The 26,776-nt window shown below is 38.8% G+C and overlaps 1 protein-coding gene across 3 annotated transcripts in view; it reads right to left on the minus strand.

Moving 5' to 3' along the window:
• Positions 1–2,471: 2,471 nt before the first annotated feature.
• Positions 2,472–26,776, minus strand: part of Dtwd2 (DTW domain containing 2) — a 63,786-nt gene continuing 39,481 nt past the window's right edge. For 2 of the 3 annotated variants that reach the window (XM_021150841.2, XM_021150839.2), the window contains 2 exons: positions 13,894–14,022; positions 2,472–4,529 (listed from right to left, as the gene is read on the minus strand). In XM_021150841.2, coding sequence (XP_021006500.1) covers positions 4,359–4,529; positions 13,894–14,022 — 300 coding nt within the window. In that variant the 3' untranslated portion in view covers positions 2,472–4,358. The remainder of the gene's footprint in view (positions 4,530–13,893; positions 14,023–26,776) is intronic. The other variant, XM_029471749.1, reaches the window with a different exon arrangement.

The raw sequence follows: 26,776 nt of genomic DNA on the forward strand, positions 1-26,776 counted from the left end.
TCTGCTGTGAGGTTTTAGTTAGCTTATCTATTACCTGGTTTCCTCATGACTTTAAAAAATAATACACCATTAGTTTTGATTGCTATCACCCCACCCTCTACTTCTCCCCCATCCTCTCTGCCTTCTGGAACACCAATTGGATAGTGTTTTCATAATCCTATCTTTATCTTTGAGTTGGACATTGAAAGCCATTCATTTACCATTATTGAGGAAGATAAGCTGACACGTGTAAATCTTTTCTGCTTCATTCAAATACTGTGTTCCTTTCTTCTTACTTGTGCGTTTTTAGCTTTCTGGCTTACTGGACTTTCTTTAGATAGAGTCTCAGTTCTGCTGGACTATCTAGCCAACATGCCACCAGGATCATCTTACCTCTTCCTTCCCTCACCAGTGCTAGGATTACAGCTATGTAGCAACATACTCATCTGCGTAGCAACATGCTCATCTGCGTAGCAACATGCTCATCTGCTCGCTTTTCCTCATTTACCAGTTCTTTCATAATTTTATGCAATGCATATTCACCATATTAACTTCCCTCCCTTAACTCCTCCAACTTCTTTAATACTTTGTAAATTTTTTTTAAAAATCCATTGAGTCCAACTTATGCTGTCCATATACTCTTGAATGCATGGTCACGCACTGGAGTATGACTGACTCGCCAGGGGCCACACAAAGATGATTGGATTTACATCTCCTAGAAGCTACCAATTGCTAAGAGCTCTTCTCCCCTCTCCGTGCCATTATTTGGTCTGGCTTCAGCTTTCACAAGCCTTACGTATACTGCAAGTTCCTATGTTCAAAAGCCACGCTGCATCTGAAACACACTGCCATCCATTATCTCTGCCTCTTACAACTTTTCTGCCCCATCTTCTGCAATGAACTCTTGAATGAAGCCTTGGAAGGAGGGTATGTGATACAAATGTGTCATTTAGGGGTGAACATTCTACAGTCTTGTATTCTCTGTACCTTGATCAGTGATGGTTTTCTGTTAATCATGATCTACTGGGCAAAGTAGTTTTTCTGATAACATTTAAGAGCTACACTAACCTAAGGATATAATGGTAAGTCTTTAGTAGAATAATAGGAGTAGATTCTATCCTAGGGCTTTGCTAGCCACAGATTATTGACTTCCATAATGTTGACAGGTATGAGTTTTCTCTCATGGGATGGATTTTTAAATCCAATCAGAAAGTGGTTAGCTGTTCCATTGATGTTCAAACCACTATTATGCCAGTGGGCACATCTTGTCAGGCCAGTGTTACTGTCGCTCACAGTTCACAGATGGATGAGACTGATGACTACTTTCCTCCTCCAGACGCTACACGGATGCAGTCTGTACGGCATCTTCGGGCACTGTGGAAGCTTCCAGGTCAGTACCGGCTTACTTTCTCCATTTTCTGATTCAAGTGTGCAGAGTCTTCAGCAATAGGGTTTCATCAAATTCTGCCATGTAACTGAGAGCACTGGCAACAGCATTTAATGTTTGGAGATCTCTGAGACCTCACAGGCCAACAACTCCAAAGGCAGTTTTTCATTCCTGGCACTGGGCTTGCTATCCTGTGTTGTCTAGAAGGTAGCCTTCATTATGTTGCAAAATGACCCTGTATCCCCAGGTTCTCCAGGACATGCGCCATAATGAGATGTGGAGGGTTCTGTTGAAGGCTTTTTCTTCATGTAATGATTGTGTGGTCGCTGTCCTTGAGTCTATTTACGTAGTGAATTACACCTACTGCTTTACATTTGTTGAGTTACCCCTACATTTCTGGGATGAAGTTGACTTCATCTTGGCCAGTGTATAGAAACATAACTTTCTAACCTCCTCCCCTTACCATCACTCTCCAATATCAGCTATCAAGCTCTCCAACTTACCTGCTCTACTGTTTTCTCTAACTCTAGTTAACTGTCTCTCAATTCCCACTGAGTTTATTTTAAATTACTTTATCGAAAACTCAAGAATTTAGAAAGAGAATTATGTGCCTGCACTGACAGCATCCTGCATGCCCTAGCCACACCAGACTCCCTCCTATCTTGCTCATATCCACACAGAGGTGATCTACCTCTTCTCAAAGTCAGGCTGTCATTCCTAATGTATTCATCTTCCACTTTCCTCGAAAACATGGCCTAATGGGTCATTGACCTACGTCCAAGTCACAGCCAGCTCCCTAGGTTACTTACCCTGCTTATCAGAGTGGTCATTCGCTTAGCCAGCAGGCCTTTGGAGCTTGAGGATAAAAGAATGCAGGCTTCTTTTCTTGACCAAAAGGTTTGACCATAAGACTTCTCCTATGGTGATCCCACAGCATTGGTGTGCACACTGAGGAGGAGGTGGGCTCCTCTGCCCTATATGCTTGCTGTGCACATGTAGGCTGCACATTTCAGATATCCGCTTTAAACTACATCTTGAAAAATGCCATTTAAGTGCCTGTGAAGCTCAGTAAACACTCTGCCCTTTTTTTTTTAATTTAAAGCTTCAATACATACCGCCTTAGGGTCCAATTTCTTCAACAAATCTAAACTTCTGTTTTTCTGGATTTGCCTAATCTCTGTCTACTGCTAAACTTCTGACTTTACGTCACTCCCCACTCCCTGTAGCCATGTACCTGATGCTGTTTGGATTCACAGATGCATCAAAGTGCCAAGTATCTCAAATCTGCCATCTTTCTTCTATCTAGATATATCTTCTTAAAAAAAAAGAAAAGAAAGAAAAAAATATATAGTCAAAGTAATAAACTTTAAGTATTTAAGTATTATGTTTAAAACATAAAAATTATTCTAAATGGTAAACACAAATTGATGTTTGGAAATATAAATAGTATCATTTGTCAGATTGTTCTTAAAGAGCAATCATAGCACTCAAAAGATTTTATAAAGTTTATTTCCAACATAAAAAATTATTATGAGATGATTTTAACTCATTCCTTAAGAAACCATTATACATTATACTACTTTTTCATTATTATATAAATATTCAATTGATACTAGACATTTAGGTTATAAAAGACCGACTTATTTTTAAATGCAAATATAAGCAACTTAAGACAAACCTAAATTTTAATATCTTTCTGTAACATGCTACATATCTGTTAGCATTTTAGTTAGGACCAGCCAAGCTCTTAATGAGTGTCTGATCTAAGCTAATAACAAACAAAAGAGCATAAAAATAATCAGAAACTGGTGTGTGTTCATGCCACACACAGAGGTATTTATCAAAATCACAACTAAAGATCACAAACTAAGTCATGCTTGACTCTCCCTTCCACTGTCACCCTGAATTCAGGAAACCTTAGCAATCGTGAACAACAGTCAAAACGAAACATCTTGATCTTGATCTTGATCAAAGTGTATGCTTAACTGTAAATTGGATATAAATATAGAATGTATACATTTCTCTTTTTCTATACAAAATATCAGTAAATATTCTCCAAATAAGGTGAGGGCATGTATCTTCCACATTGAAAGTTGTTTTTCTTTTAGAAAAAAAAAAAGTAAGTAGAGCTACTTACAGAAATATGTTCTTAAAATGATAGCTTTATTATAATTTACTTCAGTCATTTCCATGTAGAAACTTCATCAAAAACCTCTTACCACCAGTTAGCTTGCTCAGTGAACACTGAAAGTTATGCACAGCATCCCCCATAGAGAACGCAGGTTATTTCAAAATTATATGTCTCCACAGGAATTCAGATGCTAACAGAAGATGTGAGTCACATTAGCTGAGTCCGAGTAGAACTGTAAACAGTAACGTCTCCCTATTCCCTTACACTACTTAATGAAATAAACAGCCCTCTGTGTCACTTACTTCACACTTATAATTTCATTCACTAGGCTGAAACATTAGTTTCATGGGGTATATCCCATCAGTGATCTACACCTACATACATATAAACACTGACGGGAACATGTTCCCAGGCACAATTTTCCCCATTTTACAAACAACAGCTCCTTACTCTAGACTAATCGTATTTTGAATAGATTATTTAAAAAAAAAAAAAGTATTGGAAGCACATGTTTAAAAGCAAATACAGAAGCTAGACAGAGGTAGGGCATGCTTTTCAGCCCAGAACTTGGGAGGCAGAAGCAGCCAGATCTCTGAGTTTGAGGCCAGCCTGGTCTACAGGCTACACAGAGAAACCTTGTCTTGAAAAAACAAAAACAAAAACAAAACAATGCAAGAGGCAATGTGAAACTGCTTTTCACAGTCAACGGAAGTGAACCATAAGGCGCTGTGGAGCAGCCCTCGTCCTTCAGCACAAGAAAGGGCCAAAGTTCCTTCTTCAGAGAGAAAGCCTAAACTGGGAAGATGTAGCACAGTCTTGTCAGCCAGTGACAGGTAAACTAGCACCACAGGGACAGACGTGCTAAATTTTAACACTGTTCATCAACAGCTCCATCTTCCTGAGTTTGCGTTTGTTCTTTGGCATTGGCTTGGGATACAATCCGTTTCTCAGAAGATATTCCTTGCTGAGGCGAATCTGAGCGCCGTGCTGAAGCTGGAAAGAACACAGAGCTTGAAGGGGGCGGAGCAGGGTCTGTGAGAAAAAAAAAAGACACTAAAAATGTATTTTGTCAACTTGTATTCTATCTACATCTTTCTTTCAAATACAGACACTTATGTGACCTTTTTAATCATTTTCTTTAGCTGTGAGGAGCAATGGCTATTCTAACATTTAATACATATTTCTAAATTAACAGATTCTAATAAAAGGCTTTATACTGATTTTCTATATAAGCAATAGAGTCTGAATTAAGTTTTATACACTAATTTTATTTAAATAAAATTGAAATTTGTCACTAGAATAATTTAATCTGTTAACAAGATGATTAAAGGAAACATTTAGCTATGAAGATGGGCACATCAAATTAGTTGGCTTTCATCACAAGTTACTATATCTCACTGACACAAATGATTCCAGGATGGCAGCAAAGTCTTCCTCACAGTGGTCCACAGATGACACATGAGTGCCAGAATTATGTAGTTCATTTGAAATACTATAATTTTACACCCTGCCTAAAATCAAATTCCTGCAGAGCCAAGCATATACAATACTAGCATGTGAACCGGATGTACATATAAGTTAATCTAGTGGTGAAGGCTGCCATACAACAGGAACACATGCTCTATATATTATGACCAAAAGCAAAATTATATAGTATTTTAAACACATTTTTGGATCAGATTCTTTGGATTTAAGGCTTATTAAAACCATTTAAATAACAACAGCAAAGGTTTTAGTTGGAAAAAACATTAAAGAATCTCTTTTTTTTATTTTTATATTTTATTTTATTTTATTTATTTATTTTTGGTTTTTCGAGACAGGGCTTCTCTGTGTACCCCTGGCAGTCCTGGAACTCACTCTGTAGACCAGGCTGGCCTTGAACTCAGAAATTCGCCTGCCTCTGCCTCCCAAATGCTGGGATTAAAGGCATGTGCGACCACTGCCCTGCAAGAATCATTTTTAAGAAGGGATAAATTAATAGAAAAATTTCCAAGTATCTGTGTGAAAAAAAATCCCCCCCACATATGCAAAATACATGGTAGAAGGGGCTCTGCTTTACAATGAAGGGTAAAACACTCTGGCAATCAGTCTCTGCTAATTTCTTCTCTATACCCATTGTTTTTATTTTTATTAACAGAACCCAAATTGCATTCATGATGGCGCTGTGCCCATCTACTAATAAAACAATGAGTAATGACAGGTAAATAAAAATCACATGGAATGGGGCTTTTAGAAGCACTCAAAGCCAACACATTTAGGCAGCATACTTTTTTTGCCCTCTTCTGTCAAAAAAAGCATGATTGCTAGAGGTGGGACCACTATCATGATTGCTAGAGGTGGGACCACTATCATGATTAGTCAGCAGTAATCGTTAAGATTAAAACTAGACACAAAGGATGATGGACAGACAGAAGAAACATGTCCCTTTTGTGCTTATTTATGTGTGTGGTGTTTTGCCTACATGTATATCTATGCACCCATGGGGCAGAAAGATGTCATTAGATCCCCTGGGACCCCTAGGATCCAAGGTCGAGACAATTATGAGCTGTTGTGTGGGTGTTGGAAAATTCTCCTCTGGGAGAATATCCAGTGCTCTTAACTGCTTAATCATCTCTCCAGTCCCCAAATCTGGATTCTTGATGTCCTTTCCATCTGCATTCATAACTCAAGACTGCCAGCTTCAGCATGTTGTACGTATAAAACAAGTTTTAAAAAATTGATTTAACCACTGCCTCTGTTTTTATATGGCATCACACATAGTCCTATTGATACAAACCAACAAAAACACAGACAAATTATCTCAGTTAATTTTTTTACTGCTGTGAACAGGCACTATGACCAAGGCAACATTTACACTATGATAAGGACAACATTTAATTGGGGCTGCCTTACAGGTTCAGAGGTTCTGTCCATTATCTGAGCATGGCAGCATCCAGGAAAGTATGGTGCAGGAGGAGCTGAGAGTTCTACATCTTCATCTGAAGGATACTAGAAGACTGGCTTCCAGGTCGCTAGGTTGAGGGTCTTAAAGCCCATACCCACAGTGAAACATATCCTACATGACAACATCTATTCCAACAAGGCCATACCTCCCTGGACCAAGCATATTCCAACCACCAACCACATTCCACTCTCTGGTCCCCATAGCCTTGCTCAACTACATGAGTTTAGGGGGGGCCATACCTATCCATAGCAAAATGCAAAATACATTTAATCCAACTTCAAAATTCATCCTAGTCTATAGCACTCTCAACAATGTTAAAAGTCCCAAGTTCAAAGGCTCTTCTGAGATTCATGCAGACTCAACTGTAATCCCATATAAAGTCAAAATTACTGGACCAATGCAAGACAAAAATCCACCTAGACAAACTCCAAACTCAGACATGTCCAATGTCAAAGTCCTCTTCAGATCTCCAACTTCTTTCATCCTTGTTGACTGCTGTTGGCAGATCTAGCATTCAGCAAACTTCATTCTCTTGGGCTGGTTGCACTCCCACTTAGCAGCTTTCCTTGGTAGGTATCCTACAGTTCTGGCATCTCTGACATCTTGGAGTATCCAAGGCAACTACAACTTTCAACTTCACAGCTTCTTGTTCCAATATCTGGGATCCAGTATCTTGTTCCACACATGATCTTCTGGGCTTCTCAAAAGGACTTGGGTTAGCTCTTCACTCTGTAGGCTCTGGTTGCCTCCACTCCATTGCTGCTGCTATTCTTGGTGATCATTCCATAGTAATGACATCTCTAATTGGCTGGAGTCTTTCACTGCAACTAGGCTTCACCAATAGCCTCTTTCACCAAGCCTCAACTTCTTTGCATGACCCCTTCAGTCCTAAGCCATCAACTGCAAACGAGGCTCCACTTTCATCAATGGCCTTCCCTGGCCTCAGACAGTACCAAGCCTCAGCTGCTCTCATTGACCACTTCATGCCTTCAAAATCAGTACCACCTGGCTGATCTTTACACATTACCAAGTCCAACCACAGCACAAGGTACAACCTTGGCTATCTCTGGAACACAACTTTTTTTTTTTAATTACGTATTTTCCTCAATTACATTTCCAATGCTATCCCAAAAGTCCCCCATACCCCCCCCCCACTTCCCTACCCACCCATTCCCATTCTTTTGGCCCTGGCATTCCCCTNTATTGGGGCATATAAAGTTTGCAAGTCCAATGGGCCTCTCTTTCCAGTGATGGCCGACTAGGCCATCTTTCGATACATATGCAGCTAGAGACAAGAGCTCCGGGATACTGGTTAGTGCATCATGTTGTTCCAACTATAGGGTTGCAGATCCCTTTAGCTCCTTGGGTACTTTCTCTAGCTTCTCCATTGGGAGCCCTGTGATCCATCCAATAGCTGACAGTGAGCATCCACTTCTGTGTTTGTTTGGCCCCGGCATAGTTTCACAAGAGACAGCTATATCTGGGTCCTTTCAGCAAAATCTTGCTAGTGTATGCAATGGTGTCAGCGTTTGGAAGCTGATTATGGGATGGATCCCTGGATATGGCAGTCTCTAGATGGTCCATCCTTTCATCACAGCTCCAAACTTTTGTCTCTGTAACTCCTTCCATGGGTGTTTTGTTCCCAAATCTAAGAAGGGGCACAGTGTCCACACTTTGGTCTTCATTCTTCTTGAGTTTCATGTGTTTAGCAAATTGTATCTTGTATCTTGGGTATCTAAGTTTTGGGCTAATATCCACTTATCAGTAAATACATATTGTGTGAGTTCCTTTGTGATTGTGTTACCTCACTCAAGATGATGCCCTCCAGGTCCATCCATTTGGCTAGGAATTTCATAAATTCATTCTTTTTAATAGCTGAGTAGTACTCCATTGTGTAAATGTACCATCTTTTCTGTATCCATTCCTCTGTTGAGGGGCATCTGGGTTCTTTCCAGCTTCTGGCTAGTATAAATAAGGCTGCTATGAACATAGTGGAGCACAACTTCTTTGTGCTCTCAGAAAACACTTCTCAGAATATTTCATCTCACTGATGCTGGTCTCTTCTTAATCACCACTAATTTCTTAGCTCCAGCTAACCAGCATCACTTGTCCCTGGAGCCCTTCTATTCTTACCAGTGTCAAATGGCTGAAGTTGCAGAGTTCTGCTCTTTGCTAGGGCTGGAATATCCCCTCCCTCCTTATTCTATTACCAGTTTTCTGTTTCCCAACCCCCTCACTGCCTAAGCTTAGCTTCCTTGGAACTTGTCCCGTAGGTTGACCTTGAATTCAGAGATCTGCATGGCTCTGTCTCCTGAAAGCTGGATTTAAAGGCACCTACCACCACACCTAGACTTAAGCTTTTCTTCATCTAGAACTTGCTCTATTCTAGGCTGGCCTTGAACTCGGGGATCCTTTTGTATTTCTCTCCTGGGAAATGGGTGTATAGCCCCATGCCTGGGCCTAAGCTTTTTCATGGCCACTATTCTTCAAGGTCTGAAACAAAAGCCTGTCTTCTAGCCTCAAGATCTGGATCACAAGTATACTCTCCATTTCTAGATTGTAGTTTATTCCAGATTAAAAGTCTAAATGTAAACAAAATAACCAGGTAAATACACATAACATGACATAACTATTTCTTGTTCATTTGCAAGCATAAACAATAAGCGTAGTTGGGAGGGATCTTGCCTTGAGATCACCACTTCCTTAATCTGTTTATCTCCTTAAACACAGGATTTGGTCCCATTTCACTTCCTGGTGCCCCTTTAATACTTAAACCATATATTTTGTATTTTTTCTATTTAGGATTGCTATGCTTGATCAGAATGCTCTTCATGAGGCTAAACCAGAGAACAAAATCTGTGCTGGGCTTTTTTGAGACTTCCTTTGCCTATGCAATCAATATAAATCTCTTTACCTTAGCTTCTGGTAGATTCCTGAGACAATATCAAAAGGCAGCCACATTCTTCACCAAACAACTACAAAAACAGTGGCCACATACTGAAATTCTTCTCCACTGAAACCTCTTAGACCAGGTTTACACAGTTCAAATCAGCAACAATGCCTTCCATATCCCTACTAGGATAGCCCATTAAGCTTCACTTAAAGCATTCCACTGCTTTCCAAAGCCCTAAATTCCACATTCTTCCAAACAAAAGCATGGTCAGGCCTATCACAGCAATACCCTATTCCTGGTACCAACATCTGTCTTTGAGTTTTTCTGGTGTGGACACACATTATGACCAAGGCAACTGTTACAAGGACATTTAAATCAGGCTGGCTCATAGGTTCAGAGGTTCAGTTCATTATTATCAAGACTGGAGCATGGTAGCATCCAGGCATGCTAGGTGCAGGAGGAGCTGAGAGTTCCAGCCTCTAGGAGAAGACTAGCTTCCAGGCCACTAGGAGGAGGGTCTTAAAGCCCATGCCCACAGTGACACACCTTCCTCCAACAAGGCCACACACTCCTAACAGTGCAAATCACTACATAAATATTTTGGACACCTCTACACAGCATTAGTGCACGCTTTACTATTATAGAAAGTCCATTAGGTATGTTTTATTATTTCTTTCATAAGAAAGACAGGAAAGGAAGTAGAGAAATGTATGTATGTTACTTAATAGACAACCCAAAGTACATAGTAGATGGTAAAACACCATAGGTCTCTAGGAAACATGGATAAGACTATAAACAGAAGCAACTGAAAGTCTCTTCACCTTCTGACATTTATTAGGCTTTCCATAGATAGAATAATGCTAATGTTCTTTATGGCCAAACACTTCCAACTTTGATATCCAAAGATAAGACTCTATCAAGTTTACTTAAATAATAGAAAGAACTAAACAAGATTCCCATTTCATCTCTGTGGTGGCCACTAATAATAAAGTCATCTTTTGTTTTGGTAAAAAAAAAAATCCGTTTCCATTTTTTGATCCCTTTAGAAGTTAGCCAAGATCATTGTCCTATTTAGTTTTTAACTGTCAACCTGACACAGCCTAGAGTCATCTGAAAAGGGCCTCTTAACTGAAGACTGCTTAGATCAGACTGTCCTGAGGGTATGCCTGTGGGGGTTGTCTTGTTAACTGATACTAGAGGTACCAACCCACAGTGATACCATGGTTTGAGCAGATGATGCAGGAATGTATAAGAAAGCTTGCTAGGTTTGCACCTGTGTGTGAGTCAGCAAAGAAGCATTCCTTTATGGTTTCCACTTCAAATTCCTACTTGAGTTTCTGTCCTGATTTCCCTCAATGATGGACTGCAATCTTGAAGTTAAATTTTCCTCTCTATGTTGCTTTTGTTCAGAGTAATTTATCAGAGCAACACATGTCAAGTAGACTTAATTAATGAAATATGAGCTCAAGTGTTGTATGTCATCTTTGGGTGGAAGCATTCATTACAAATGAAGCAGAATTTACCATTTTTCTTAGCTCTTCTTTATTCAAGTGGAATGATTTCAAGGTAGTTTTCCATAAAATTGGGTCCCTAAGCAACTGCATTATCAGAGGCTCTCTGAGCACTCCCACTGGACAAGCAGCATGGGGAGAGACATAAAATTATACAATTTTAATTTACTGTAGTCTACCTTGATGATACTATCACATACTAGTTATGTGCTTCAAGATAAGTAAATAAGGTCCACCTAGTATAACTATTATCATAGTAACCAAAAGATGGCATGCTGGACCCCAACAACTATAGTGTTGAAACCACTACTTGATGTTCAATAAATGATAGTGCTTCCATATAAAGAAGAATTACCAGGTTGGGTGAGAGTACATAAGCAAATCCTATTTATAAAACAAGTTTGCTTCTAAGTGTTTACTTGGGGTAAATGAGTGTTATGTGAATCCTTCTGCCTGCATGTGTGTGGTCACAGCTTTCAAGGGGCCATTCTTAGCGATCACTGATGCTGGACAGAGCTAAGGACCTTAAATTTACACTTCTGTCTTTGACATTCTGTAGGGTAAAACTTCCCACAAAAAGACGACGAAAAAACAAAAACAAAAACACCCAGAAGCTGAAGGCCTCGTTGTAAATATTATAGTACACTAATAAAACTCATCAAGCTGTAATTTAAACTTCTATAGATCCACAGTCAAATCTGAGGAGCACTGAGAGGCAAAGGTGCTTGTGCTGACAATACATCTCACTCGACAGTAAGGTAATTTCTTTTCAGTAATGGAGACTGAAAATATTAGGCAAGTTCTCTCTCACTGAGCTGCATTCCAAGGCTATGTAAGCATTCTTATATACGTTTAAAAGGAAAAGTACAGCCGGGCATTGGTGGCACACACCTTTAATCCCAGCACTCAGGAGGCAGAGGCAGGCGGATTTCTGAGTTCGAGGCCAGCCTGGTCTACAAAGTGAGTTCCAGGACAGCCAGGACTACACAGAGAAACCCTGATTCCAGTACTGTGCTCCTTCCTGGAGGCACACTCCCACAGTCTCTCACTTCCTTCCTGTGCTTGGAAGTTGCTCTAGCATAAAGAATGGGTATGAACTAACAACTGAAACTCAGTGTTACATCAAGTTTGTTAATTCTTAGAAGCCTGCTGTGTATGGAATGAAGGTATACCATATTTTTCCAGGATCTCAAAGTTTTCAAGCAGAAATATACCATAGCTTTTCTCCCATGGAAGAAAGCAATACACCTTCTGTTGTAAAAGACAGTAATTGTGTTCCACAAAGTAGTGTGCTACTTATTTTTTGTAACTAATTGTTAACAAATTGGCCTTAAGGTTTACTTTCCAAGAAAATAACTTATACTATAAATTAGGAGCAAATCTGTTTTCTATAAGAAGTAACTTGAGCTGCTTCATTACACATGTCTCCCTTTCATACTATGACCAATCATATTAGAATTACCCAAGCCATGAGTATGATTGTGAGACATTGTTTCTCTACTCCTGGCCACTGTGATTTGATTATCCCTGAAGGCTGAAGTAAAGAGATTAAAGGTTCAAGGCCCTCGCTGTTATTATGGAAGTTTATGTTCAATCCACCCATTAGGAGGAACATGTCCCATCCCATCACACGTATGTTAGCCACTGCTTATTCTCAGACACTACACTTAGGACCTAGTTACCCAAGTCTTGTGTAGTCATGATAAGGATTCTTCTTTTATTTTAAGATATCATAAACTATCAGAGCGAACTTAGCAGGAATCAATGTCAGCTCTTTGTTATCTGTGAATGTTTCTGGTTACATCAAGAAGAAAGAATAGTGAACAAATGTAAATAAATTACACAGACAGAGGAAGGTGATGGTAACAAAGAAAGGGACACGGCTGGGACATCCTGGTCATTCAAAACACAGACCTAGGATTGCTGTGTTGTTCTCAAAGATGACATGGGGGAATTAAACTGTTTCGCTGAAACAGTCTACGCACATATCTAGAGAAAGCCTTGTTATGAAACACAACTTTCATCAAAAGAAGATAGGCTCCAACTCTCAGTCTCCACAGCTCAGGGCCCCAGGAGGGGCAAAGCACTCAACCTTGGCTCCATCACTCGTCAACTGGTCTGTTCCTAGAGATCTTTTTGTTTGTTTTCTTCAAGATTAATGTTTCTGTGGCTTCCAGCCACTCTGCACTAGGTTGTATTCACTGCTGAAATTTTATTCACCAGTAAGGCACTGTCTCATAACAGTAAAGATGCTCTACAATGAGAGAAAGAAGAGGCAGGAAGAATGCTGTATGCACAGGCATGCATGTATGTGTCTGTGGGGAGGAATGTGTGTTGGAGGCATTAACTCCATTTGTTTTTAACTGTCATCCTCTGACTTTTTTGTCCAGAGTAAGAAATTATAGTTTACTTATTTTTCATAACCCACCTTAAAAATCATTTATTTATGATACTTTTACTTTAAATGTAAAGGTTCTAATATGTCTCAAAAAGTTGAGATATTACTAATCTCACTGAAGTGTTATTCTCTGCTGATGACTATTACATGTACGTGTGTCTGTGTGTGTGTGTGTATAAAAGCATTAGAATTTCATGGGAATTAAATATAAGGCTGATGTCTATGGGCATTTCTATCCATGTCAGTACCTATTTTACACTCTAAGAAAGTTTCAGAAAGTAAAGAGACTGTTAGCAAATCTCCTCAAATAAAATCACCAATACAAACAAGCAATGTTGCGGGAGAATGTTCTTTTAATTAAAAAGAAAAAGTTGATCACTAAAGAATACAAACTACTAAAAAAAGAAGTAGAGAACAGTGAAGGAAAAATCCAGCCCTAAGCCTCTACTGAATGCTGTGCTGATTAGCACAGCTCAGTGGGAATATTTAAATAATGCAATCTGGAATCTAAACCAACACACTAAAATCCCATAAATATCTACTGCAGATATACTCCACTTGCCATTTGGCTTACAGTTTACAAGTTATGCATATCTAAGTTTTCTCAATAAAACCCAACCCTACTTTTAAAATCTATGACTTCCACATACCTCTTGAATGCAATTGTTTTTCTCCAAGATGGAAAGAGCAACAGCAGCACACTCCAGGGTCGAAAGGCACCTGTTTGTTGGTTGCATCCGAATTACATACTGACTACAAACGCTAGTTTTTAACTGCACCTAAAACCAAAAGCAAAGTAATAAGATCTAATTTTCATCTTAAATTTAAAATGATGAAATCTATATTTGTAAATACTGTTCACCTTCCTCCTAAGATTGCAAGTTCAGAAATACTAAACATATCAGTATCTTTAGTTGTTACTACTGAACAGCAGAAGAGTCTAGCTACAAAAAGACATCTGAGGAAGAAAGTTACCCATAATACATCCAAATTTCTATATACCCTCCAGTAAGGACAAGAACAGGAAGTACACATTTCACAAAAGAATAGCCAACAGGTACATGGGAAAGTTCCCAAATGACCCAATGAATAGCTTAAAACAGGAAAAAAATTACCATGAGGCTAGGGATACAGCTCAGTGTCAGGCCCTTGCTGAGTATGCAGGAAGCCCTCAACTCAATCTGCCTTCCCCTTATTTCCCCCTCAAAAAACTAACATCATTATAGCCAAATACAGAGGCCCACAGACCGACAATATACAGATAGCATGAGAAATCTTGGAACACTCAGTCCTAAAGGACATGTCTCCATCAAATCCCTCCTCCGAGGTCAGGGAACCTGTAGAAGAGGAGGCAGAAAGAGTGTAAGAGCCAGTGGGGTGGAGGACAGCAAGGAAATGAGGCCTTGTAAATCAACAGGATGAATAACGCACACACGAACTCACAGACTGAGGAAGCATGCATAGTACCTGCATGGGTGTGTACCAGTTAGGGTCCTAGAACTAAAAGAAGCTGACGCATGCCTCCACCACTAACCCTGAGGTTATCTCCGAGTGATAAGCATGTGTAAATGGACGTCTAATCTCCTCCATGGGAGTGTTGCTGGGCAGAAGACTACTCATAAGGACGGGTTGCCTGCCCGGCACATGGCCGCAGAAAACCGACCCTACGGCATCCTTGGAGGTTAGTTGGCTCACACTGTGTTAAGGCCTTTCTTTTCTTTTCTTTTCTTTTCTTTTCTTTTCTTTTTTTTTCCTTTTAATTTTGTTTTTTATATTTTCTCTCTTTTTACCCTACAGGTCCTTTTATAAAATGAAACCTATTATAGTTTTCATTTTAGTGTTTTTATGGAATTCCTGAGAGTGTGAATGAGTGAGTCTCTGAATCTAAATCTGTTTCTTGTCTCTTCTCAGGCTCTTTTCCTTGTGTTTGTCTTGTCCTATTCCAATACGTTAGTTTTTGTTTTTATTATATTTTATTATTATCCCTTAGAAGCCTATTTGTTTTCTAATGAGAGATACCAAGGGGACAGACCTGGATAGAAGAGAAGATGGGGAGGAAATAGGAGGAAAAGAGGGAGGGAAACCCGAATCGGTAAGTATTATGTATGTAAGAGGAAAAATCTATTTTAATAAAAGTAAAACATGAGAAAATGAGTTTAAATGTAAAATAAAATAGAAACTAAATTTTAGAAACATGGTACTTATATACAATGAAATTTTATGTAGTTCTAAACAAAAATGAAATTGTGACATTTATAGGAAAAACAGATGCAAATGAAAAGCATTATGTTCTCTCGTATGCAGACTTAAATGTGTGGTGTGTGTGTGTGTGTGAGAGAGAGAGAGAGAGAGAGAGAGATGGGGTACTAGAAAAACAGTTTAAAAAAAACAAACATGTTACTCCTTTGACTAAAATAAGATCTGATACTAGCAAAATTCAGCGTAGAAAAAGAAAACAACTGTTAAGTATAAATCTATTCGGGCATTTAAACAGAGGAAAGTTGTTAGTCAATAATTTTTCTTTAATTAATTAATTTACATCCCCATATCAGCCCCGCTCCTTCCGTATCCCCTCACACAGCTCCTCCCCACCCCCTTCCCTTCTATGTGGAATGATTTAGAAAATCATAAGAAAATGCAGGGGATGAGATTTTTCACTTATATGATTCAAAATCTCTTTCCTGGAGGAGGATGCAACAATATTTGCATTAACTGTATGAAGAATACATTTGAGGGCTTCCATATATAAGTTTTAACCTCTCAATTTGGGGCAAGAAATGCTATATTGTGAACTTGGACATAAATGTGCTGTGTTTACACATTCAGAGTAAGTCTAATTCATCTGTGAATTGTTAACAACTGGAGATAGCTTCTGAGTTAGACAGACTTCCTCTCATCACTGGGACCCCATTGGGTGCAGCCCCCAACCCCGCAGGCTCTGTGCATTCTGTCTCAGTCTCTGTGAATCCTCTTGTGCATCTGTTGTATTTAGTAGGCCTTGTTTCCTTGGTGTTCTTCATCTTTCTGGGCTCTTAAACTCTTTCCTCTTCCTTTTCCACAGGGTTCCCTGAGTCCTGAGAAAGATGTGATGAAGACATCTTGTTTAAGGCTGAGTGTTCCAAGGTCTCTCACTCTCTGCACATTGTCTGGCTGTGGGTCTCTGTAATTGTTCCCGTCTGCTACAGAAGGAAGCTTCTCTGATGATGACTGAGCAAGGCATTGATCTATAGTACAGCAGAATGTAATGAGGAATCATTTTATTGCTGTATTCCTTCAGCAAAACAGTAATATTCTTGGCCACCTGAGCTGTTACCGATGGGCTCCACCTCATGGGGTGGCCGTTAAATCCAATGAGATATTGGTTATGCCCACAAGCTTTGTGCCACTATCATACCAATATATCTCACAGGAAGATTATTTTTAACCAGTCCTAGGTTTTGTAGCTGGATTGGTGTTTACCTTTCTCCTTTGATAGTGTGCAAAGTACCTTTCAATACCATGAACACTAACTACTCTGTAGGTGTGAATGCTCTACATAGTTACTAGCTCTCCATGTTCAACTAGTTGTATAGGTGCTGTCTTCAGCAACAGGGGCCTGTCATCAGTTACTGGAGAACAACCAATTGCCTTGGCAATAGCCTAAGTTGTTTGGGCCCCCTTTGGTCAACAACTCAATGAGATGTAATCCATTCCCAGTACTGGGAACTTCATGGTGGTAAGAGCTGTCCAGTTGGCATTCCATCTCCCCTATTTGCTTCTTTCATTTAGATAATCATCATACATACACAGACTTCCAGAAGCTTCTATGGCAATAGGTTTTCATTTAGCCTCTCCGATGGCCCTTAGCTTTAGCTGTTCCTTCTCATAGTCCCTGCCTCATCTCTTTATTAGCTCCCCTTCCTTTCTGATTCTCCCATTCCAGCACACCCTCCACATCCATCTAAAATTAATTATTCTATTTCCTCTTCCTAGGGAGATCTATTCTTCCCTCCCTCCCCAGTCCCTTGCTCTACACCTAACCTCTGCGGATTATAGTTTGCTTATCAAAGATGTAACAGCTAACACCAACATATAAGAAATACATACCATATTTGTCCTTCTGGGTGTGGGTTACCTTACTCAATGGGTTTTTGTAGCTCCAACCATTTTCTCACAAATTTTATGATTCATTTTTTAACCCCTGAGTATATTCCATTGTGTGTAAATACACATTTTCTCTATCCATTCATCCATGATGGGTATCTAAGCTGTTTCTAATTTCTGGCTATAATGAATAGAGCAACAATGAATATGGTTAAGCAAATGTCTCTGTAGTATGATCAAATGCCCTTTGGGTATACACCCAAAAGTAGTGTGGCTAGATCTTGGGGTAGACAACTCCTAGTTTCTGAAGGAAGCAACCACACTCATTTACAGTGGCTATACACATTTGTACTCCCACCAGAAATGGATGAGCATTTCCCGGACCCTGCATCCTCGCCTGCAGGAGCTGGCACTTGTTTTACTGCTTTGGTTACTTGCATGGGTGTAAGATGAAATCTCAGAGTAGTGTTGGGTTACATTTGTTTCTCAGTCGTTTGTGTGTCCTCTTTTAAGAATTCTCTGTTTAGATCTGTACTCAATTTCTTGGTGTCTAGTTTTTTAGTTCTTTTATATTTTGAGTATTAGCCTTATGTCAGATGTGCACTTGGCACAAAAAATAATCTTTTCCCTACCAATTTGCCTGAACGGTGGGGTCCTTTACTGTACAGAAGATTTTTAGTTTTGTGATGTTCCATTTATTGTTCTTAAGGCCCATACCATCGGCGCTCTGTTCAGAAAGTCTTGCTCTTATATTATTAAAGAACCAAAAGCTACATTTAAAGATTTTTCTACCAACACAATCATTTTTATTGTGTTTTCTGGACTATCCATCTAAAAGTCCAGGTCAACTGCCTATATAATATAATACCAGAAAACACAGAAAAATTATATTATAATGACCTTAAATTTCATTTGGGTCTAAACATGTATGGAAAATAGGAAATGACCAAGTATTTACTAGGGATATGAATATATATATGTCTAAAATATAAGAGTAACTGTCAATTGAGAAAGATCAAAAGGCACAGGATATATCCACAGCAGCTACTTAAGGTATAACTCTAAGAAGTGGGAAACAAATCAATAAACTCTTAAGTATATTTCTTAAACACATATTTTACTACAAGCTTATGGCTAAGATGACTGAGGAATTATTAAGGCTCATTATTTACTTGATCTTATTTTTTGCCCTTTAGGTGAAAGGTAGTTTAAAGTAGTATCTCTGAGGATCTACTTGTCCCTTACAGGAAATTTACACACACTTTAAAGTCTAAAAGGAGCATTCAAAACTTACTAGAAACTATTTTTTAAATCTGGTCCTTTTCCCCAAATTGAGTGGTATTAGCAAAACAGACAATGATGTAACTAAACAAATTCCTTCACTGCCTTCAATCTAGGCCAGAAATATTGATCACTTTAAAACAGATGCCACAACACTTATGGGACATAAAATGGTCTAATTTTATCTCTCAGATTCAGACTAACCCCTTAGAAAATGGAAATGATAAATTTTTAATTTTTTCCATAAATTATAGAATACTACCTATCTGCTTTTGGTTCAATAAATTTTAAAAGAGTCACTTTCAAGTTGATGTGGGACATACATACTTAGCAAGAATACCAAAAAGTAGCTAAGAGACAGTAAAAAGTACATGAAATGTCATGGCTTATATAGGCTGCATTTGTACATGTGCCTACATAAAGATGTGTGTGTGTGTGTGTGTGTGTGTGTGTGTGTGAGTGATGTGGTTTTGTGTATGTTCTGAGAGAGAAATATATGGGCTACAAAAGCAAAATACTTTAAAGTATTGCATTTTATAATAAACAACAATAAACTTAGGAAATGCAAAGGTTACCTGCATGTTTATAAAACAGTTATAAGCAACAATGAAGTTCATTAGTAACTTCTAAAAGCAATGAAATATAATTTAGTGTCATCTTTCTTCTGATTTAGGTTATCTAAATTTCTTCCATTAATATTCAGGGTATTTCTCAGATTATACAAAAAAAATTCCCAATTCTTTAACAATGACTAGTAATATGGCAAGGTATTAGAAAGTCAAGTATTCTTACCATCTGCTCATACTGTGCACTCATCTTTTCATAAGCAGAGGCAGCTTTATCCACCATGCCCCATAACTGAGGTACATAATCACACCAGCTGCCTAACTATGCCAAGCATGCCTGTCATGCAAACAGCTCCTTTTTCTGAATTAATTGTGTCCACTGGACCAATTTAATACAGCACTTCTCTAGGATGACATTGCCAACTGTGACAGCTGTTGCATGCAAGTCTACAGTGCATACACTGCTACTCACAGCCTCCTCTCATTGTGGATATGCAGAACAGTTCTAAATAATGTACTCCAAGAATTTTACACAGTTAGAGGCTTATGCATCACCAGAAAATAATATGACTATCTAAAGTTACAGTCACTGATTCAAAACAAACACCAACATCTCGAACATTAGTAGGCCCTTTCAGATATGACTGCAACTTACTACATACATGAAATCAAGGCATGAGTATTTAATAAATATGTAAAATGAGACTGACAAAATGCTTACTAAGTAATAAATGACACTTGGTGCCAAGCCCAAGAACTTGTGTTTGATCCCCAGGCCCCCAGGACATGGTAAAGGGAAGAAACCAACTTTTACAGGTTGTCCTCTTACCTCGACATACACCTAGTGTGACACATGTAGGTATACACATACACACACACACATTAAAAATTATCCACAAAATTTATATAAACAAAACCACAAAACAATCAAGCTCAGTACTAATAAAAATTCATTGTAATAATATAAACCATAAAAATGGAGCAAACTAGGGGCTGGAGAGATAGCTCAGTGGTTAAGAGCGCCGACTACTCTTCCAAAGGTCCTGAGTTCAAATCCCAGCAACCACATGGTGGCTCGTAACCATCCGTAACAAAAAATCTGATGCCCTCTTCTGGAGTGTCTGAAAACAGCTAGAGTGTGCTTACGTATAATAAATAAATAAATAAATATTTTTTTTAAAAAAAGAAAAGAAAAATGGAGCAAACTGGCCTTCATTAAAGTTACAAACATGTTCTTCAAAACCAACATTAATAAATGTAAAGCAAGGTAGAAACTGAAATAAATATTTGTAATACATAAATATGGCAAAGATATAGTTTATGTATATATTTTAAAGTCGTGCATCTCAACAATAAAAACTGTCCCCCAAGTAGGAAAGGACAAATACTTGAAGAAACTCAAATGACAAAACTCAAACAGATGCTTGGCTGATCATAAGGGACACAAATGCAAATTATACCACTATGAGGCACAAGCTATTATGGTTAAAATGGCTAAAACCAAGAATAAAGTTAAATAAGAGACAAAGTCTACTTGTAGATATTCAAATGAAAGAATGTTCAAAACACCCTCATTCATCCTGTCTACTGTCTGAGAAACACACTATCATACATTCCTTTTCTTACTTTGATCTCTTTTAACTAAATCCTCCATGCTGACTTTAAAACAAGCTTGAGCCTATCTTATTTGGAGAAAGTAACAACCCCACACACTGGTCTCCCAATTCCACCAGCTTCCACTCTTTTCCTTTTCTCTCCAAACTCTTCATATCAAGGTTCTCCATTAGCCCCTTAAGCCAGACTGTCTGGTTTCCATCTCTGCCCTCCATTAAACCTTGTCTTACTAAAAGCAGCACTGCAGCAACTATCACAGCACTAAACCTGTCCTCACTTTAACTGCTCTGACAGCAGTGTTCAACTGTAATGAAGCTCTCGTGCCCTGCTGTCAAGACACCAGATTCCCTGGTTTCCCTTCCATCCATCAGGCCAACAGTCTCGTTTACAGTGTATGCTCCCCATACAGTAAACACTCCAGTTTCTCAAGCCCCAATCTTAAATATATATTCTCTCATTCTCTCCTCCCTCCCTCCCCCCTCTCTTCTCTCCCCCTCTCCTCTCTCTCCCTCTTCTCCCCATCCCTCTTTCTCTCTCCCCAGAGCTGAGCTGAGGGTTGAAGGCAGGGCTTTGTGCTTGCTAGGCAAGTGCTCTACCACTAAGCTAAAACCCCAACCCACTCCCTCTCTCTATTTTAGTCTATGTTCTCATTCTAGATAATAATATTCATATCCTCATTCCACTCAGTCATAGCTATCTGGAAATGACTGGCGGATCCGAACCACTCCTTCAAACTGAACACTGAGAATGTACTGCTTTAATGAGATTCCAAATTATCAACGTCACAAGAATAGTGCAGAAAATCTGAATGAAAACATATTATGTACAAACAATTATATGTCTAATTAGCAATTTAGGATTTCCATAATGAATGGTATACACAAAAAGAGCATTAAGAATCTCAATGTCAGTACCCATGACTGTGGAAAAGGAGGGAGTAGAAATTAAGGAGTGTGATTATAAGGTTCTACCCAACGCTGGTGACCAAACCAACTACTTTTTTTATCTGAAAGGTGTGTTATTTTATTCTTTAATTGAAGATAGATTCTTCTCTTATACAACATATCCAGACCACAGTTATCCCTCCCTCCCAGCTCTACCAGCACTTCCCCCAAAACTTATTATAAGGTCTTCAGTAGCACCAAAACAGTAGTCAAGCAAACATCCATCATTCTATCTAATGAGAAGGACAGATAAGAGGTAGAGGGAGTCAGCCCACTGTGCTACTTTGAAGCAAGTGGTTGGAGGACTGTGATCCAGTGTGTAAGAGTAAGACCTAAAATACTAGCAACTTAAGGCAAGGCCCGGGTCCCATTAAGGTAAGCAGACTGTGAACTCAGAATTCAGGGCTAAAATTAACTCATCTAGACAGAGTATTAAAATAAAGAAACATGGATTCAACAAAAGTTTTGTGGTTCTCCTGAGGTTTCCAAAAACAAAGCTAAAATCATTTATTCAACCTCCACTGCAGGCCAATTGTATAGTATCCTGATACCTCAACCAAGACAAAGTAGGAAGATGAAAGAAAGAAAGAAAGAAAGAAAGAAAGAAAGAAAGAAAGAAAGAAAGAAAGAAAGAAAGAAAGAAAGAAAGAAGAAAAGAGAAGAGATGGAGGGGAGAGAGAAAGGAAGGAAAAGCAAAGCAAAGCAAAGCAAAGCAAAGCAAAGTGGAAGGAAGAAAAAAGCAAACAAAACAAATCCGTTGACCAGACAAAGATGGGCACATAGCTGTCCCTAAAAACTAGAGGAACCTAGGAAAGACTAAGACCAGCAGAGAGATTTGAAGTCAGAAGACCCCGCTTCTCATTCCTTTCTTCTTTTCTCAAGCTTGCTAATTCATAATGACATGAAATCACTAGTATTTATACCTCAATTTTTATTTACATAAAATAAAATTTATCCAAAATTATTTTCTAACATGTAATACCTCCAAAAGGTTATCATTTATTAATGCTAAAATACAAACTCAAGTATTAAATATAAACAAATTAACACTCACATAGAAGCACTGAATGAATCTGTACATGAAAAGATCAAATTATCCCTAGATAAGATTTGAAGATTCTCCATGCTTCAGAGGGAAGGACTACAAGGTCTATCAGGAGCTACAAAGGAGTAAACAAGAAATGTTTCTCTTAACATGTTGGAAATGTTTCTATAGTAAATAAAACGAATTTCTAGTCATAGAATAGAACCTGTAATATGTTCTATAACTAGAAGTCTTTCCTCCATATTTCTTCTGGAGAACAAAAGTTAAAGTGTACCTTAGCTCTCAGTTTTATATGCTGGACAGATTTTTATTCCCAAATACAGTATCAACCTGAAAAGGTTGAAATTAAAACGGGAGAAGAACAGACACCCTATAATGAGTATATAATCAAAGCACTGCTTATCTTAGAAATACCAGAGCCAGGAGAGGACGTTATGTATTAATAAGACAACCAAAGATCTATGCACATAGAATCATTCAAAGAATAAAAACATGTTCCTTAAGATTTGAAAAAGATAGTTGGGGAAGAGGTGAAAGGAATTACTGTTAGGTCCAAAAGGGCCTCAAAAGACCAGTGTCGTAAATGGAAGGGGGCTCTGACCAAGTAAGCAGAAGGATTGCTATTGGGTAAACAGAAGCCTAAAGGAGGGTGGGTTTCTATATTACAATGAAAATCACGAAGACCCTTATCCACACAATGGCCAACTGCCTCAGGCAAGGGCATCTAGTTCCTGGTCAGTCTGAATAGCCTGTATTAGCTCAAAGACCACAACCCCGCTGACAGTCATATAAAATCTGCTTGCTTTTCCACCATTTTGCTGTTCTCTCTGACCCCCACCACACCCCAGTAAATAGTGTGACTCCCTAATAAACCTTTCGTTCTACTCATCAAGTAGTCTGCTCAGTGGTTTCACTGTGCTCTTGCTTTCAATAACCAGCTTCTATACAATGTACATACATGCAAAAATAGGGAACTCAGGACTACAGTTTTTCTTCCTAATAAAAATACACAGTAGTCCAGGATATAAAATAAAAAATTAAATAATCTGTCTAATCTGGTTTCATTTGGGGTGTTAATATCACAAAAGCTACAGGTATCCATTCTAACCAACTGTCTGATTCCACCATCCAGTTATACATGCCAGTGTGCCAGGTATTTGCAGAAACTATCTTGACCTTCTAGTCCAGGCCGACCATGTGATGGATATTTCAATGTGAGCTCTGTCAGCAGCATACTGAACTGTGACTGGACTGTGAGATAATGTAAAACAGCTGGGGCTTTGAGACACTAAGTTTCAGTGACGCCTATTATACAGTGTTTTAAGTGTTCCCGTAACTACTCAAAGATTCAGTGACTTGCCAGGACTAAAACACCCAAAGTCAGTGTTGTGATTAGGAATTAGTACAGCAAAAGAAACAAAAGCAAAAGAAACAAAAAGACCCAGGGGTCTGGTCCCAGTGAAAGCATGCATGAGGTTCCTAGAGCCCTCTAACAGTAGTGATAATAGGAATAGAACGAGGTGCACATAAGTCCGGCAGCAGCGAATCCTAACAGTATCTGCAGTGTTGGCTACAGGAGGAGCATCTCAGAAATAGTACTACAGTTTTCCTGGAGGCTAGTCACGCAGCCACCTTCTGCCTCACACAGGCCACATGTCAGACTCCAGAGGAAAGCTGGTGCCCATCTCAGAGCACACCGTGAACTGGCAGTTAGAGCACAGGCACTACCCATGCCTAGGGAACTTCTCCTTCAGTGCATGTGACTGAGTGGTCTCGGTCCTGCTGTGTTAGGTGCTCTCTGTGCAGGCAGCAACAGGCAAGTGAGACAACTATCACTAACACAGACATTGGTAAGAACATTATGGGCACAGCCAACCACAAAACAGCATTTCTAACACTCCCGTGAGAAAATTAAAAGCAATTCACAGAAACCAGTATCAAATTTAAAAAGTATAAATAGAGCCGGGCGTGGTGGCGCACGCCTTTAATCCCAGCACTTGGGAGGCAGAGGCAGGTGGATTTCTGAGTTCGAGGCCAGCCTGGTCTACAAAGTGAGTGCCAGGACAGCCAGGGCTACACAGAGAAACCCTGTCTCGAAAAACCAAAAAAAAAAAAAAAAACCAAAAAACCTTTCAAATTGTGTAATATTTTATTAGTAGCACGTAAATAGCATGTATAAAGGTTTACCTAGGACACTACAATTAAGCAACTAACCCAATAGTGAACAATAAATTAGCTTAAGCATAATTTAAATGACTATGGAAAATACAATTATGAAACAAAATATAATTGTAATTATACAGAGGATGCTACATAATATATTCAATGATTATAAATTTAATGAAAACAAAATAACATGACCAACATGAACTGTCAATTGGGCTGCTAAATATAAATTTTTTTTCTTATTATGCAAGAAGATAAAAATCAAGAGAACATTAAAAAGGTACAAGTCTAGCCTGGCAGAGTGGTGCATCCCTGTAATCCCAGCACTCAGGAGGCAGAGGCAGGTAGATACATGAGTTTGAGGCCAGCCTGGTCTACAGAGTGAGTTCCAGGACAGCCAGGGCTAACACAGAGAAAACCTGTCTCGAAACAACAGAAACAACAAAAAAATGCGTGTGTGTGTGTGTGTAATAAATTAACTGTATTATTATGCCTTTTGTGTTTTTGTTTAAGGCTTGGCTCTTCTGTCTTCAAGTCTAACTTCTAATTAGATACAGAAATGTTTATGGTGGTTTGGGAGCCTTTGTGGTTTTATCCTTAAACATGTCCCACAGAATTCCTATACTGGAAATAATTCTCACTGTGACAGTACTGGAAATGGGACCAAACTGGCTAATAGGTTTTGGTTAGGTAGTATCCTCATGACTAAATAAAATCAGGCAATAAAAAAGCTAAAGAAGGTCTCTTTTTTTAAATTTGTATTTATTATATGAAAGTACACTGTCGCTGTCTTCAGACACTCCAGAAGAGGGCGTCAGATCTCCTTACAGATGGCTGTGAGCCACCATGTGGTTGCTGGCATTTGAACTCAGGACCTTCGGAAGATCATTCAATGCTATTAACTGCTAAGCCACCTCTCCAGCCCCCAAGAAGTAGGTCTTTATCTTGATCTCAGTTCGCTTCCTCACCTTCTAACACAAAAGGCAGGCACTGTCTTAGAATGACAATTGCCAAACCTGCTGGAAAACTGTTTCTGGACTTTTCAATTTCAATTAACTGTAGGGAACCAATTTCTGTTTGTTACCCATGACTCGGTCTGTAGTGCTCCCTTATAGCAACACAAATGAGCAATCACAAAGGTATCAGTGTTTACCATTTGTAAAGAATTTTCTGAGGATGAATCTCAGAGATCCAGCAGGTGCCTCGCCTGGGGAAGATCTTAGACTCAAGTCCCAGTAATGCAAATAAATAAATATTTATTAAATGTAACACAGTAAGACCACAGTTCCTCTTCTCATGGATTTAGTAATCTACCAGCCAAAAACTAAGATGAAACATAAACATAAAAAAAATCCATAAAACTGATTAAAAAATATGTCACAGGAGAGCCGAGGAAGGTTCCTCATAGATAGATATTAGTAAAATTATTCATGTAATTAATACCCACAGTATAAATGATCAAAAGGCATATTGTATAGAAATGCCAATTATTGTTTGTCAGACAGGACTATCACTTTCCAATATTTATAGTCATACTTCCTTTAAAATCAGAAATAAATAGAGGAAATCTCACAACTTAACTTTCAATTTACTACTAGTCTAATAAAGGAATATAAATCCAGGGTCTAGAGAGATGGCTCAGCAGTTAAGAGCGCCGACTGCTCTTCCAGAGGTAGTGAGTTCAATTCCCAGCAACAACATAGTGGCTCACAACCATCTGTAATGGGATCTGATGCCCTCTTCTGGTCTGAAGAGAGCAATGGTGTAGTCATATACCTAAAATAAATAAATAAATCTTAAAAAAAAAAAAAAAAAAGAATATAAATCCAACCAC

The sequence above is a fragment of the Mus caroli genome, chromosome 18 (assembly GCF_900094665.2).
Source record: "Mus caroli chromosome 18, CAROLI_EIJ_v1.1, whole genome shotgun sequence".
Lineage (NCBI taxonomy): Eukaryota > Metazoa > Chordata > Mammalia > Rodentia > Muridae > Mus > Mus caroli.